Source organism: Stegostoma tigrinum, chromosome 35 (genome assembly GCF_030684315.1).
Source record: "Stegostoma tigrinum isolate sSteTig4 chromosome 35, sSteTig4.hap1, whole genome shotgun sequence".
Lineage (NCBI taxonomy): Eukaryota > Metazoa > Chordata > Chondrichthyes > Orectolobiformes > Stegostomatidae > Stegostoma > Stegostoma tigrinum.
In genome coordinates, this window is record NC_081388.1 from 13,311,732 (window position 1) to 13,327,332 (window position 15,601).

At 47.4% G+C, this 15,601-nt stretch overlaps 1 protein-coding gene across 4 annotated transcripts in view; it reads left to right on the top strand.

Annotated features, from left to right (window-relative positions):
* Positions 1 to 15,601, top strand: part of camsap3 (calmodulin regulated spectrin-associated protein family, member 3) — a 196,673-nt gene that overhangs the window by 140,236 nt on the left and 40,836 nt on the right. For all 4 annotated transcript variants that reach the window (XM_048521808.2, XM_048521810.2, XM_059640064.1 and 1 more), the window contains 3 exons: positions 1,517 to 1,655; positions 4,352 to 4,491; positions 13,266 to 13,359. In XM_048521808.2, the coding sequence (XP_048377765.1) occupies positions 1,517 to 1,655; positions 4,352 to 4,491; positions 13,266 to 13,359 (373 nt within the window). The remainder of the gene's footprint in view (positions 1 to 1,516; positions 1,656 to 4,351; positions 4,492 to 13,265; positions 13,360 to 15,601) is intronic.

The following is a 15,601-nucleotide window of genomic DNA, read 5'->3' on the forward strand; positions in this document are numbered from 1 at the left end:
GTTCCACCTTCATTTTGCCCCGTCCACGTATGCTTCAAGTCCTTTCTCCTTCAGGCTTTTATCTGGGTCACTGGTAAACGATTTTTGTCAGGAGCTTTCTGAAGGAAGGGCATTTGTCCCTCTTGATGGAGTGACGTTTGCTTTCCTGCATTGCACAGTTGGAATGTGAAGTGTCTCAGTTCATATCCAAGTCCCTAGGGACCCAAATTTGAAGTTGGACTGGAAAAGGGTCCCTTTGAGTCTACCCAGTGACACTGTTTGGAGAAGCCATCTCTCCAGTGCAGTGTCTGCAGTCCACAGTCAGCTAGCTAGCTGCTCAGTTACTTTAATTTGTTTCTCATCAGACTGATCTCCACACCCCTCATATTCTGTTACCTTGAACCACACTGTCCTATTACCCAAAGTAAAAGGTGTTTGTACATCAGTTATTCTGTTCTGAAACCTTCCACCTTCACCCTTGACCGTTGTAAAGTGTTGGTGTGGAGAGACGGACTGTCACCAGAAGTGAAAAAAGAACACAAGTAACTGTCTGTAAAGCACAGATCTCCAGAGGTCATGTCGATGCACATTTTCACTCCAAAAATATAAAGCTCTGACCTGCTTGGAGTTGACTAAGCAAGCCTGAAGGGTGTTTCCCATTCACGTTGAGAATGGTTTTCTAGGTTCAGGCATTCTCTTCAATAATGGGGCTGTCAGGTTTATCATTGTTGCTTTGGTACTGAAGATAAAGGCTCCAATAAATTCTGTGTAGTTTGAGAAATGCTGAATCTTAATACTGTGGCATTTAGGGCCAGGGGCTCTGTGTTCTGCAGCTTGTTTCATTTGAGATGCACTTGCTACAGTCTTGATGGTTGGGCATTTGTCAGATGATTTGGTTTAGATTTTACGCCATCTGTTTCAGATGGGAAAGTACTTCAGTGTGTGCAGGAACTGATCATTTGAACAATACTGCAGTTCTTTTGAGCATCACCTATTGTCCCTGATCGACTCCCAATGTCGTTATTTGCATTGGGAGAACCATAAGTCTAACTAAGATGGTTGACTTTTTTTATCCAGTATCTTTCGGATTGCAGTCCCTATGTTTTCCACCCCCCACTCCCCACCCCCATGTGTAAATACATTGACGCAATGTGTGGCAATTTAAATACAAAGGAATTGGATTTTTGACTGGGCCTGGAGACTTCCGTGAGAGTGACCTGAACTTAGTCATGTATAGAAGATGTCTGCTAAGAAATCAGATAAAGGCTGGAGAAGAAATATTTTCTCTCCGTGCATGAAGTTGCCTCTTGGTGGAACTAGGCCACTGCCTTTGGTTTCCAGTCTCTGTTCTTTAGTTTAATCCATTTGTATCGCTTATTTCTGAAATGAAACCATACTAGTGGCTATTTCAATCCTTGTCTGTACAATTGTGCCCCAAACTTTCTCCTCCACCCCACTTTTTCTCCCAGCGATTCTGTTTCCATACCTAAGGTTTGTTTTCCATCCCCCCCCCCCCCCCCACTCCCTCTGTAACCAGATTCGCTACAGAAAGGACAAGGTGCTGACCAAGCAGACTCCCTGCTTCCCCACGGTAACCCAGCTCAAGGACCTTGCCAATGGATGCGCCGTAGCAGCCCTGATCCATCACTACTGTCCGGATGTTCTGCGGTTGCAAGGTGAGATATCGTAACATCAGAGTCTTCCTTCGGTTTGACCCTTGGATTTTTGACTGGGCCTAGAGAGTGTGTTTCCCACTGGAGTTGGGGGTGGCTCAGTGGCTCACTAGTTAGCACTGCAGCCTCACAGCACCAGAGACCCGGGTTCGATTCCACCCTCTGGTAACTGTCTGTGTGGAGTTTGCACGTTCTCCCTGTGTCTGCATGGGTTTCTTCCGGGTGCTCAGGTTTCCTCCCACAGTCCAAATATGTGCAGCCTGGGTGGATTGGCCATGCGAAATTGCCCCGTAGTGTTCAGGGATGTATAGATTAGATGGATTATAGGGGGATGGGTCTGGGTGGAATCCTCTGAGGGTGAGTGTGGACTTGTTGGGCCAAAGGGCCTGTTTCCACACTGAAGGGATTCTATGATGATAACTTATGGCCAAGTACAGAAGGTATCAGCTAAGAAACCAGACAGAAGCTTGAGGAGAAATGTCTTCTGAGTGGAGAGAAGCGAGGAGAAAAAATTCTACCAGTGCTCAGCAGGTCCAGCAGCATTTTGTGGGAGAGAGTTAATGTTTCAGTGTGACCTCCTGTTGAGCAGACCTATCCCGACTGCAGTTAATGTTTCAGGTTGGAGAGGGGCAAAGAATAGAAGGGGAAAACTTTCGTCGTGTGTTTTATATGTCCACATTAGTGAGGTCAAGAGATCTCCAAGAGAGTCTCTGCAGAGGAGGTCCGGTGAAAATCTTCAGGCTTGGGGCGTTTTTGTGAGATTGTTTGATACTTACAATTGCAGACTGAACTCCGCCCACGCTGTGTTATTTATGTCCGGTGAGGAGCAGCTTTGTGACAACATTACAAGGTAGCACTGGAGTCTGAAAGCCCATGTAGGGCTGTGACAGAATGGAAGGATGATGGGAGGCCACGGGGAAAGGTAATAGTACAAATGAAGCCTCGGTCTGGAGGAGCTGTAAACGAGAATGGCAAGTCATCAATAGTGCTACTGTTCCAAGTCATGAGAGCACTGGTTCTCACCTGAAATTGTGCTCGGTGTTGAACCTGGAAGGTTTATAAAGTGCCCAGTGGGAAAACGAGATGCTGGTCCTGGAGTTTTATCAGAAAAGTGCAGGATTCGGATGTCAGAGCCGGAATGGGGCCAGGAATTTGTGATAAGAGCAGAGGTGGATATCATCGATGCATTTCAATGGAAGCTGGATAAACACACCAGGGAGGAGAAAGATTGGGTGAGGTGCAGTTTTGTTTGGAGCAGGGACTGCTTGGATAGGAAGGCCTGTATCTGTGCTGTGCATTCTACGCAATGTTGCCTGAGTTGGTGAATGTCTCAATGAAGATCTGCATGTGTAGTTGTAGTTTATAATTCACTTGCAGAGTGCCATTTTATTGTCCATTCTTGGCTTCTCTGTGGTGTTGGGGAGAGTCGACTTGAGCTTTGTCCTGGACCACCATAAACCACAGTGTGTGGACCGGGAGTGGGTAGCGATGGCAGATTTGCATCATTGTGGGATACCATGTGATCAGTTTGCTTTGGCTGTTTGCTGGTAGCCCATTGTGTCTCCTTCTGGTTCCACATTAAACTCACGATAAGTGCTGTGCTAATGGGGCCTGCGGATGGGTTGTTGAATTTTTAAGTAGTTAGTTTGTGGGATGGTGGGTATTGTTTGCTGGGTCAGCCCTAATTTCCCATAAGGAGATGATTCTGAGCTGCTGCCTTGAACTGTTGCAGTCCCTGGGGGTGTAGGGACTGTGCTGTTAGGAAGGGAGTTCCAGGAGTTTGACCCAATGACAGTGAAGGAATGGGGATGTGTTTCCACATTACAATGCTCTGTGTCTTGGAGACAGTCTGCCCCAGTGTCGATCGTGTTACTCTGCAGGGATTTCAGACTAACAATTGGACATGGTGCTAAAATACACTGAAGTATTTGGAAATGAATGACCTTAAAACACAGCCAGTTATTTGTGTCTTGTACTGCCTCATAGGATCTCACTTTGCAGATGAATGCATTCGGGGTTCACAAGGTACACAGACCGTTGGGCTGTTGTCTCATTTGGACAGAGATGACTAGTGGTCACCTTACGTTAGGCCAGGAGAGAGGTGGAGAAAGTGGGACCTTCACAGACAGCTGAGCCAGTGTGAGAATTGAACCTGTGCTATTGGTATCCTTCTATATCGCAAACCAGTTAGGCTAACTGAGCCCTCAGGGCCCAGAATCAGCTGTCCACCAGTTCTGGTGTTGGTGTTATAGAAAGATAATCGAGGCACTGGAGACTGTGTGAAAACAAAAAAGGCAAAAGGATTCTCGCAGGTGGGTTGGTCAGAAATGTGATAGTAGGCTAGGACTCCATTTCTCTTCTAGGAGATGCAGAGCGGTGAATGGAGTGTGATGAACAGCATCGGCATGTTGGGTCAAATGGCCTGTTTCCAAGAATACTGTCAATACCCTTTTCATTTTTTTGGGAATCTAATGCCAGTAATCTTTCCAGCATGTCATTTGAGTGGACCTCCTGACTCAGTGAAGTGGGGAGAGCAGTCAGTGGAAGTCGAGGCGCTCTGGTGTCTCAGTTGTCTGGCAGATAAGTTACCAAGGTAATTCTAGAGCTTTGTGGATTTGATGGGTTGTGTGGTTGACTTTTTTCTTTTGTCTGTGTCTGTTCGCGCACCCCCCCCCCCCACCCAACCCTTCCCTTCACAGATGTTTGCCTGAAGGAGACCATGTCTGTAGCAGATAGTCTGTACAACTTGCAACTGATTGTGGAGTTCACCCAGGAGTACCTGGGCAACTGTTGTCACTTGGGTCTGGAGGATATGCTGTACACTTCGCCAGTTTTAAAGGTAATGATTCAGAGTATCCGGTTGTGCTCGTGGCCTTTTGAATGCTTGCTCTCCCTATTGTGCTCTATGGAACTCCTGTTCTGATGTTAGAAGTTGAATTCTTCCTAGGATTGGAAGACTAACATGCCAGGATCTCTGATCCCTGGTGTTTATTTAAGAGCATGAATAAAACTTTGGCAATTTAGTCAATCAGGCCAGATTCTGTCTCAGACCATGTGTGCATTCCACTGTGGTGTATAAATTCTGAACAGATTCCGATATCTGACCATGTTCCAGCTCTGGGTTTAGTTTACGTTTGACTGTGCTGAGCATCACTACCACAGTTCGTGTAAATGCAGTTGCTGACTCTGCTAAGGTAACATTCTTCAGTTTCCTGCCCTGTTATGACGTTAATGAAAACTGTATTGCATCCCTGATCTGTGCAGAGATGACACCTAGGCTGTGTGTGTAACAGTGTTTTAGAACAAAAGTTGCTGGAGAAGCTCAGCAGGTCTGGCAGCATCTGTGAAGGAGAAATCAGAGTTCATGTTGACCTTTCCTCAGAACTGATGGTGGCTGGGTCACTGGACCCGAAACGTTAACTCTTCTTTTTCTTTCACAGATGCTATCAGACCTGCTGAGCCTTTCCAGCCACTTGTGATTTTTGTTCCTGATTTACAGCCTCCGCAGTTCTTTTGGTTTTTATTTAGTGCTTTAAAACGTGCTCCGTGCTTCAGTTCGAACACCCAGCATCTTTGCACACCTTTGTTCACTTCGCTGTGTACTCACACCCAGACTTAACCAGTCAAGTGAGCGTGAATATTAAACAAGCTGACGTGATCAAACACAGAGCAATTGAACACTATATATTTGGTGCAGCATTCACGTGGTTCTCTGTATTCAGGAACAAATTATCACAGTCCAAATCATGTTTGTCCATTTCCATCCGAATTCCAATGCATAGCCAGCTGTTCAAACAATCTTTTTTCCCTGCTGGCAAGCTAACAATGATTCTCCTCAGGATTGAGGCTGAGTTTCTGTTGGTAATATTTTGGGGGGAGATGGTCAGTGATGTAGGTAGGCAGATATTGGAGGAAGCGGTGGGCACTGTTGGCGAATTGGTAATTCTGGAATTATTGTGTCTCACCTGCTTGGTAATTATGAATGGGAATCCACACCAAGGAGTACATAGAGTAGGGAATATAGGGAACATAGGGAACATCCTCTTCCTAAAGTTCTTTACCAGCTCCAAAATCAGAAGAGGACATGACCAACCACCTGACTTCAGGAAGTGCATTGTTCACTACTTGTGTACATTGTGGCCATTTTACTGTGCCAATTGGCGCACGCATACCTCCTTTCTGTTATGGACTAGACTGGACCCTGACTTTTTTCTAATTTTTTAAGGCAAATATGTGTGGGTCAGTTCCAGATGCAATATATGACTGGTCAAACTACCAGACGTTAAGCAAAAACACAATTGACTTAAAACATGAGTTAAAATACACCAGGAGAAAGAGGAATTTAGAATAATGACTTGAACAGAATAATAGATACATTACCTATTACGAATTAACTGTTCCAATATAGTGACATCCCATAAACGCGGCCCTTAGCGAAGAAAAGGAACATTTCAGCCATAGATTCTCACATGCAGTTCTCAGATGCAGGAGGTGAAAGAAATTGTGAGAAAATTCGGAGAAAGTATCAGCCAGCAGACATTTACTGGGGTTTCCATCTGAGACCCCATGAGCTTCTGATGCTACTGAGAAACCGAAACCCAGAAATCAAAATCTGAGGGAGCTGGCCACAACCATTCAGGCTGTTAAACAGAAACCCAAGGTGTTCAAAGCTGTTTGTATTTCCTCAGACTGCTCATCACCTCTGCCTTACAACCTATCTTGAAGAGGAAGAAAGAAGGACAGAATAACCTTGAAAGCCACAGCATGGTCACATTTATAACTGACATTATCAGAGTGAGGTAGAGGGAGGAGGCACAAGGGGGCAGATTCTGAGGGGAGACCTGCATTATATTTCTTCCTTCCTACCTACGTCCGTGACACCACCCACGCCTTCCACCTCCTCCAGGACTTCCAATTCCCTGGCCCCCAACACCTCACTTTCACCATAGACGTCCAGTCCCTATACACCTGTATTCCGCATGCAGATGGCCTCAAGGCCCTCCGCTTCTTCCTGTCCCGCAGGCCCGACCAGTCCCCCTCCACCGACACCCTCATCCGCCTAGCCGAACTCGTCCTCACCCTCAACAACTTCTCTTTCGATTCCTCCCACTTCCTACAGACTAAGGGGGTGGCCATAGACACCCGCATGGGCCCCAGCTATGCCTGCCTCTTTGTAGGTCACGTGGAACTGTCCCTCTTCCGCACCTACACAGACCCCAAACCCCACCTCTTCCCCCGTTACGTTCATGGCTGTATCGGCGCCGCCTCTTGCTCCCCAGAGGAGCTCGAACAGTTCATCCACTTCACTAACACCTTCCACCCCAACCTTCAGTTCACCTGGGCCATCTCCAGCACATCCCTCACCTTCCTGGACCTCTCAGTCTCCATCTCGGGCAACCAGCTTGTAACTGATGTCCGTTTCAAGCCCACCGACGCCCACGGCTACCTAGAATACACCTCCTCCCACCCACCCTCCTGCAAAAATTCCATCCCCTATTCCCAATTCCTCCTCCTCCGCCGCATCTGCTCCCAGGATGAGGCATTCCACTCCCGCACATCCCAGATGTCCAAGTTCTTCAAGGACCGCAACTTTCCCCCCACAGTGGTTGAGAACGCCCTTGACCGCGTCTCCCGCATTTCGCGCAACACATCCCTCACACCCCGCCCCCGCCACAACCGCCCAAAGAGGATCGCCCTCGTTCTCACACACCACCCCACCAACCTCCGGATACAACGCATCATCCTACGACACTTCCGCCATCTACAATGAAACCCCACCACACAAGACATTTTTCCATCCCCACCCTTCTCTGCTTTCCAGAGAGACCGCTCTGTCCGTGACTCCCTTGTTCGCTCCACACTCCCCTCCAACCCCACCACACCCGGCACCTTCCCCTGCAACCGCAGGAAATGCTACACTTGCCCTCACCCCTATCCCAGGCCCCAAGCTGACTTTCCATATTAAGTAGAGGTTCACCTGCGCATCTGCCAATGTGGTATACTGCATCCACTGTACACTGTGTGGCTTCCTCTACATTGGGGAAACCAAGCGGAGGCTTGGGGACCGCTTTGCAGAACACCTTCGCTCGGTTCGCAATAAAAAACTGCACCTCCCAGTCGCAAAACATTTCCATTTCCGCTCCCCCTCCCGTTCTTTAGATGACATGTCCATCATGGGCCTTCTGCAGTGCCACAATGATGCCACCCGAAGGTTGCAGGAGCAGCAACTCCTATTCCGCTTGAGAACCCTGCAGCCCAATGGTATCAATGTGGACTTCACCAGCTTCAAAATCTCCCCTTCCCCCACCACATTCCAAAACCAGCCCAGTTCGTCCCCTCCCCCCACTGCACCACACAACCAGCCCAGCTCTTCCCCTCCACCCACTGCATCCCAAAACCAGTCCAGCCTGTCTCTGCCTCCCTAACCTGTTCTTCCTCTCACCCATCCCTTCCTCCCACACCAAGCCGCACCTCCATCTCCTACCTACCAACCTCATCCCACCTCCTTGACCTGTCCGTCTTCCCTGGACTGACCTGTCCCCTTCCTACCTCCCCACCTATACACTCCTCTCCTCCTATCTTCTTTTCTCTCCATCTTCGGTCCGCCTCCCCCTCTCTCCCTATTTATTCCAGAACCCTCCCCCCATCTCCCTGTCTGATGAAGGGTCTAGGCCCGAAATGTCAGCTTTTGTGTTCCTGAGATGCTGCTTGGCCTGCTGTGTTCATCTAGCCTCACATTTTATTATCTTGGATTCTCCAGCATCTGCAGTTCCCATTATCACTCACGCATTATATTTCTTACCTGGATAGTTAATTTCTGGATTGACATTGACTGAGGTGAGTGAAACAGCATTCCCTTCAAATTTCCTTCCTCTAACCACAGCCTTAGCATCTCTAGACCTGGTTCCAACCACGATGCACTTCCCCTGACGAAGGGGTAGAGCTTCGAAAGCCTGTGATTTCAAATAAACCTGTTGGACTACAACCTGGTGTCATGTGATTTCTGACCAATTCCCAACAATTCACTCTAGCTTGGGGATTTTCCAACTCCATTCAACCCCAGTGCCCTATGACATTCAGCGGCATGACCATTGCTAAATGCCCCATCCTGGGTGTTCCTGTTGACCAGAAGCCAACCAGCCATATAAACGCAGTGGCTACAAAAGCGTGTCCAGGATCTTGCAGAAGGTAACTCACCGCTTGGCTCGCCGAAAGCAGTCCATCATTCTCAAGTCCGACTGTGATAGAACGCTCCCCACTTGCTCTGGGTGGCTGCAGCTCCAAAAGTGCTCAAGAAGCTCAACCATCCAGGACAAAGCAGCCCCTGCTTGATTGGCACCACATCCACAAACATCTACTCCCTCCACCACGGACACTCAGTAATAGCAGCGTATACCATCTACAAGATGAACTGCAGAAATTCCCCAAATACCCACAGACAGCACCTTCCAAGCCCACGACCTATCTGGAAGGATGAGGGCAGCAGCTACATGGAACACTATCCCCTGCTATTTCCCTCCCCGCCACACTCTGTCTTGATGTGGAAATTTATCACTGTTCCTTCACTGATGCTGGGTCAGAATGCTGGCATTCCCTCCCCTAATGGCATTGTGGGTCAACCTGTAGCACAATTGAGCAATTTGCTTCTTTTTTCGAGGCTCTGTGATCTGTCCCCTGAACCTCCCCAGGCTGTCCCTGACCTCAGTATTTCCAGCACTTTGTTTTTAATTCCAGTTTCTGACATTTGCTGTCTTATAGTTCTGTGTCAGTGGATTGGGGAAGGGAAGTAGAACCAAGGTGAGTGTTTATTGGAATTTACACTAGAGCCCGGGTATGATCTAACAACATGCTGGAACGGGCTGAATGGCCGCCTTCTGGTCCTAAATTTCAGGATCTGTGCCTCGGGATGGGGCGATAGACACCCCATTGATGCCAGTGTAAAGGAGCCGTTGAGTTTTCAGCAGCCACAAGAAGCCGAGGAACTGTTGTAATGTGAAACAGGCTGGGGCAAGTGCTTTTGATCTCTGGGGTTGGGTCCCATTTATTATTTTAAATGATAGGCTTTATACAAAGCCTCAGAGAGATTACAGCCTGAACTAGTACTCTCGGAGCTTTCATGGGGCCTACGTGTCTGCAGAAGAAATGAACTTTTTTTGTGTGTGAATTATCAAGGCTCCAACTGATGATTACACAGCATAATACTGATATAACATGCCAAATAAATGTACAGAGTCCTCCGTGATGGTGGTTAACCCTCGGAGCATTGACTTGCAGTGAATTACGTCTCCAGCTGGGGCTCGGTGGAGGCGATGGATGAGCTGCTGGGTGTTCCAATCCTGTTGGTGGAGCAGGTGGGCCAGTCCAACGCTGTGGTGACATGGGTTCAAATCCCACCCCGGTTAGAATTTGAATTCGGGTCACGAATTCGATCTAGAATTGAAAGCTAGCCTCAGTAACAATGACCATCAGATTGGCCAGCAATAATTCTCCACACTCCCCTTTCAGGGAGGGAGATCCGCTGGTCAGATCTCACTGATTATCAGATCCACAGTGATGTGATCGACTCTGAAGAGCAGCGACAACTGGTCTTGCAAGTGAGACCCACCCTCCACAGAGAGCTGTGTAGACAGTAACAGACCCTAACTGGAGACTGATTCAAGTTGCATGGCATTCTCCTTCCTAAAGGCATTGATTCCTTGCTTGACACTGGCTTCATGCCATGAGCAAACCGACTGCCAGTCTGGGTACCACATGTGTTCGGTGACTACAGGATGTGGGGGTGAGGATTCCTCTGTTTCCCAGACTGAGACTTGCAAGGAATGATAGGCGGTTGACCCTCCTCGCTACTCCAGAGCACGTACCCCCTGCAGATGCAAGTTCCCCAAAGACATGAGTACTGGGGCCATAATATCCCTCCAACCCAGCTTGGCTGCCTCAACACAGTGCAGATCCAAGCCTGGCTATAAAGTTTGGCAAAGTGAAACTAATTCTATCAGCAAATTCTTTCCAGCATTTTTGATTTTATTACTGGTCCAGCAACTATTCTGTTGAGCTTCAGAATAGAATCTGAATGTTGTCAAGTGCCAGCACAGCTCGAGTTGCCAGTAGCCGAGAGGCAAATCTTCCAGCAGATGGTCTTCCTTAATGTCAACCACATTTTAATATTTGCGATTTTGCCTTGAAGCTTCAATTTTGAATGTGGTCTGCATTTAAGCAATTTGTTGTCCTGTTTGAGAGGAAGTTGAAGAGATCAAAATTGGCTTGAATCGAGGGTGGCGGGGATGGTGGGAAGGCTCTGTTGCCTTCCTGGTGCAAAGATTAAGAACTCCTTGAGGCTGGAGCGGGAAGAGAGAGATGCAGCTGTTTTGATTTGATTTAGTAGTGTCAGTGTATTGACAAACCATGGGGTAATAGACCAAAATGCAGAATATAGTGTTACAGCTACAGAGAAGGTGCAGAGGAAGATCAACTGTAATAGATGAGGGATCTGTTCATATGTCTGATAACAGCGGGGAAGAAGCTGTTCTTAAATCTGTTGGAGATGACGGGAACTGCAGATGCTGGAGAATCCAAGATAATAAAATGTGAGGCTGGATGAACACAGCAGGCCAAGCAGCATCTCAGGAGCACAAAAGCTGACGTTTCGGGCCTAGACCCTCTGAAGGGTGTAGGCCCGAAACGTCAGCTTTTGTGCTCCTGAGATGCTGCTTGGCCTGCTGTGTTCATCCAGCCTCACATTTTATTATCTTCAATCTGTTGGTACATGTTTTCAAGATTTTTGTATCTTGTTCCCGATGGAAGAGACTTACAACCAGGGTGGGAGGGGTCTTTGATTATGTTGGCTGCTTTCCCAAGGCAGCAGGAAGTATAGATATTCGGTGAAATACAGGTCGCGTTGGACTGGGCCGTGTTCACAACCCTCTGTAGTTTCTAAAAACCGATGCTGTAAATCAGGAACAAAAACAGAAGTTACTGGAAAAGCTCAGCAGGTCTGGCAGCATCTGTGAAGAAAATTAGAAAAACAGAGTTTAACGTTTTGGGTCCAGTGACCCTTCCTCAGAACAGGGAGGAAGGGCCACCGGACCCAAAACTTTAACTGTTTTTGTTTTCTTCAGACACTGGCAAACCGGCTGAGCTTTTCCAGCAACTTCTGTTCCTGTTGCCTCTGTAATTTCATGGGAGCTGTTCCAGTTGGATGGGCTTCACGTGAATGGTGCTGGACACGTTGCCCGGGGTATCTAGGGCTGTAAAGAGAGCTTTAAATTAATTAGGAGGGAGGGTGCAGTGCCATTGCAGGACAGGTGTTTTGATGATACCCAGAGTGGGGCACGAAGGGACAAAAGTGTACAAGCCTAAGTTAACAGCATAAAGATCCAAGAGGCGGGGGAAATGGTTTTTAAAAAAAGAGCAAAGTTACTAGCTTTTAAATGCACACAATATTCAAATCAATAAAAAATTTAATAGTGCACATAGAAGCTAGTGGGGATGATAGCCTTGTAAGGTGGCTCAGTGGCTAGCACTGCTGCCTCACAGCGCCCGGGACCCCGGTTTGATCCCACCCTCGTGTGACTGTGTGTCTGCGTGGGTTTCCACTGGGTGCTCCAATTTCCTCCCACAGTACAAAGCTGTGCAGGTCAGGATGGATGGCCTTGCTAAATTACCCCTTACTGTCCAGGGGTGTGCAGGCTGTGGTGAGTGGCCATGGGCCGTGCAGAGTCACAGGGATACAGTGGAGGTCTGGATGGGATGCTCTTCAGAGAAGTGGTGTGGACTCGCTGGGTCCAATGGTCTGTGTAGGAATTCTGTGATTCCATGGCAATGTGTTGTATCCGTTCTATCAAAGTAATTCTCATATGGCCAGGCCTGGTAAAGAGGAAGAGCTAACTGAGCAGTTTGTCTGTTTTGTGATGGTGATGATCAAGGGATCAGTGTTGATCAGGATATGTTGGGGAATCTCTTCGCATCCACTTGAGCAAACAGCTGAGGCATGAGTTTAAAACTTCGTCCAAAATCTCAACAATGCAACAGGTATTGTATAATTTCACGTTCTCGGAAGGCTCTTCCTGTTCAGAAATGGCCAGTGTAAGATGACCGTGGTTCCAATGATGTATGAACAGATGAATTAAGAACAGGATTAAGGTCATGATCCCTTGAGCCTGCTCCATCATTAGGTACGGTCGTGACTAATCTGATTGTGACCTTAACTCCGCCTTTCAGCCCACCCCTATTAACCTCAGATTCCTGACTAACAAGAGAGTTGATCTCCCTCTGCCTTTAAAATATTCAAAGACCCTTCCCCCACAATTCTCTGGGGAAGAGAGCTGTTTACAAGTTGGCCCAAAAGCTTTGTCTCACTGGGACACCGTTGTTTTCTGTTCTAATGAAGCAGAGACATATCAAGGGCTAAGGGTTAATGCCAAAGCATTGTGGGGATTAATGAGCAATCTGGAGTTAGGCTCAATGGACCTTCAGGAGGTTAAAGAGGATCTTTCCTTCTCTGTAGCAAAATTATAGCTGGCCTGAAGGAGAGGCAAACAGCTATTTTTAATTCCAGTGCTGTGATGGGACAGATTGGAAGGACGTTTCTCAATTCTCTTTGTCTCTGCTTGACAGATTAATATCCTGACGTTTGTAGCTGAGCTGTTCTGGTGGTTTGAAGTTCTGAAGCCAGAGTTTGTTCAGCCAAGAGAGATTCCAGATCTGGAAGGTATGGGAATTATGCTAACGCTGCCCATCGGCTTTACCATGGTAACGAGCTAAAACTACGATGTATGTGTGGGGGAAGTGTCCATGTGACTCCCAATTCATTGACGAAATGTCATGGTAGCTTCCCTTCACTAGAATATGATGTTGCGATCCTGATTAATGTTTGGTGATTAATGAGTGAAATACTGTACTACTTTAGCCAGCATCGGATAACCATGTGTTTATGACCTACTCAGAACCTGACTGTTTGCAATGTATTTTAGTGAAACATTATCTTAGCTCGACATTTAAGACCCTGACTGATTACTGCAGAAAGGAAAATTGATGGTGAGAAACCTTCACTGTGTCAATCGATTCATCAGTGAATGAATGTTGGGCTTACATTGAAGGCATATTTAGTGCAATGTTGCAGAATGGGGTTATGCATTCTATTTCATCATCTGATTTCCATGTCGAGTCCCCGTCCCCCCTCTCTCCCCACCCACCCAAGCCATGTTTGTGTCTCAGGATAGATCACTTTCTGTCTAAAGACTCACTTGGAGTCTATCCTGGCAGGATACCAGCTCCTTACTAGGCTCAATCCCATTTGCTCGTACTGGTGCTTAGAGTTAAATGATGAGTACAGTTTGAGAGAAGCTCAGCTACATCCCTCTGACTGTATAAGTTTGGAAAGTGATGCAGGATGATAAAAGGCTTTGGTCTGAGTTACGAAACAGATTTTATTTTCTCTCGGTGGGAAAGACCAGAAGATGGTGGGGGGGAAATGGATATCGTACAGCTCAATACAGGAATGAAATCCGGAAGCATTTTTCCATATAGTGTAACAGAGTTTTGGAATACTCATCTTCCAAAAAGGCTGGAGCTTTGTGGAAGAGTTGAAATTTGGAGTGCTGAGATTGATACACTTTAGGACATTAGTGTATCGCATAAGGTACAGATTGCCTGTGGCCTAATTGAATAAAGAACAGGTTTGAAGGGCTGAATGGCCTCCTGTCAATTTATTTGAAATCAATCACGGGAAAGTAGAGCATACAGAAGAACGATGTAGCTTTTCACGTGACAAAACCTCCACCCAGTTTATTTAATTTCCTCCCCGCGAAATCAGCAGCTGCTCAGATTGAGAGCTGGGACATGCAGAATAATGGGAGGCTTACCTGCATTTGACACATGCTCAATCCAGTTTGGTGCTGAATTTTAAAAAAAACCTGTGTGTTTTCTTGCTTCCCCAGTGTCCATTTCACTGGGCTCGAAGGATGAGTGACCTATATTACTTGTTTCATCAAGATGTTGTTGAACACTGCCTGAAGAGTATCTAGGGGTACAGGAACTGGGCAGCAAGGTGGATTGGCATCTTTTGGGGTTACTGTTGATCAGAAGTGCACCGCATAAACTCGGTGGCTAAAGAGCAGGTCCGAGACTAGGAATGCCGTGGCGAGTAACTCACTTCCTGACTCCCCACAGTCTGCTCCCCATCTACCTGGCACAAGTCAAGAGTGTGATGGAGTACTCCCCACTTGCCTGGATTGGTGCACCCCAACAACACTTGAAAAGCTTGACACCATCCAGGACAAGGCGGTCAGCTTGGTTGGTACCACATCCATTCCCTCCACCACCGACACTCAGTAGCAGCAGTGTGTACCATCTACAAGGTACACTGCAGAAATTCACCAAAGATCCTGAGACAGCACCTTCCAAACCCATGACCACTTCCTCCAAGAAAATCAAGGGTAGTAGACACATGGGAACATTGGCGCCCCCCACCCCAACCCCCTGCAAGGAGCCCTCCAATCCAGTCCACATCCTGACTTGGAAACAGATTGTTACTTCAGTGTCACTGGGTCAGAATCCTGGAATTCCCTCCCTAATGGCATTGTGGGTCAACCTGCAGCACGTGGACTGCAGTGGTTCAAGAAGGCAGCTCACCCCCACCTTCTCTTGGGGCAACTAGGGACGGGCAATATGCGCTTGGCCCAGTCAGCAACACCCACATCTTATGACTGAATAAAAGAATGTTTTCAAAGCCAAGGTAGATCCATCACTGATAAGTCCTACAGTTTCTCTTGGGTCCTGATCTGAGGCTCAAGGTTTCTGGGCTGATGATCTTAATTGCCCCCACCATCCAGTGGTAGATGAAATGTTATCACTTCAGGAAACCATCTGGGTGGATGAACAACTATTTGTGACTCCCTTTTTGAAGTGGGTCTGGTGGAGAGTCTGATGATGATGTTGGAAGGGGAGGCCAT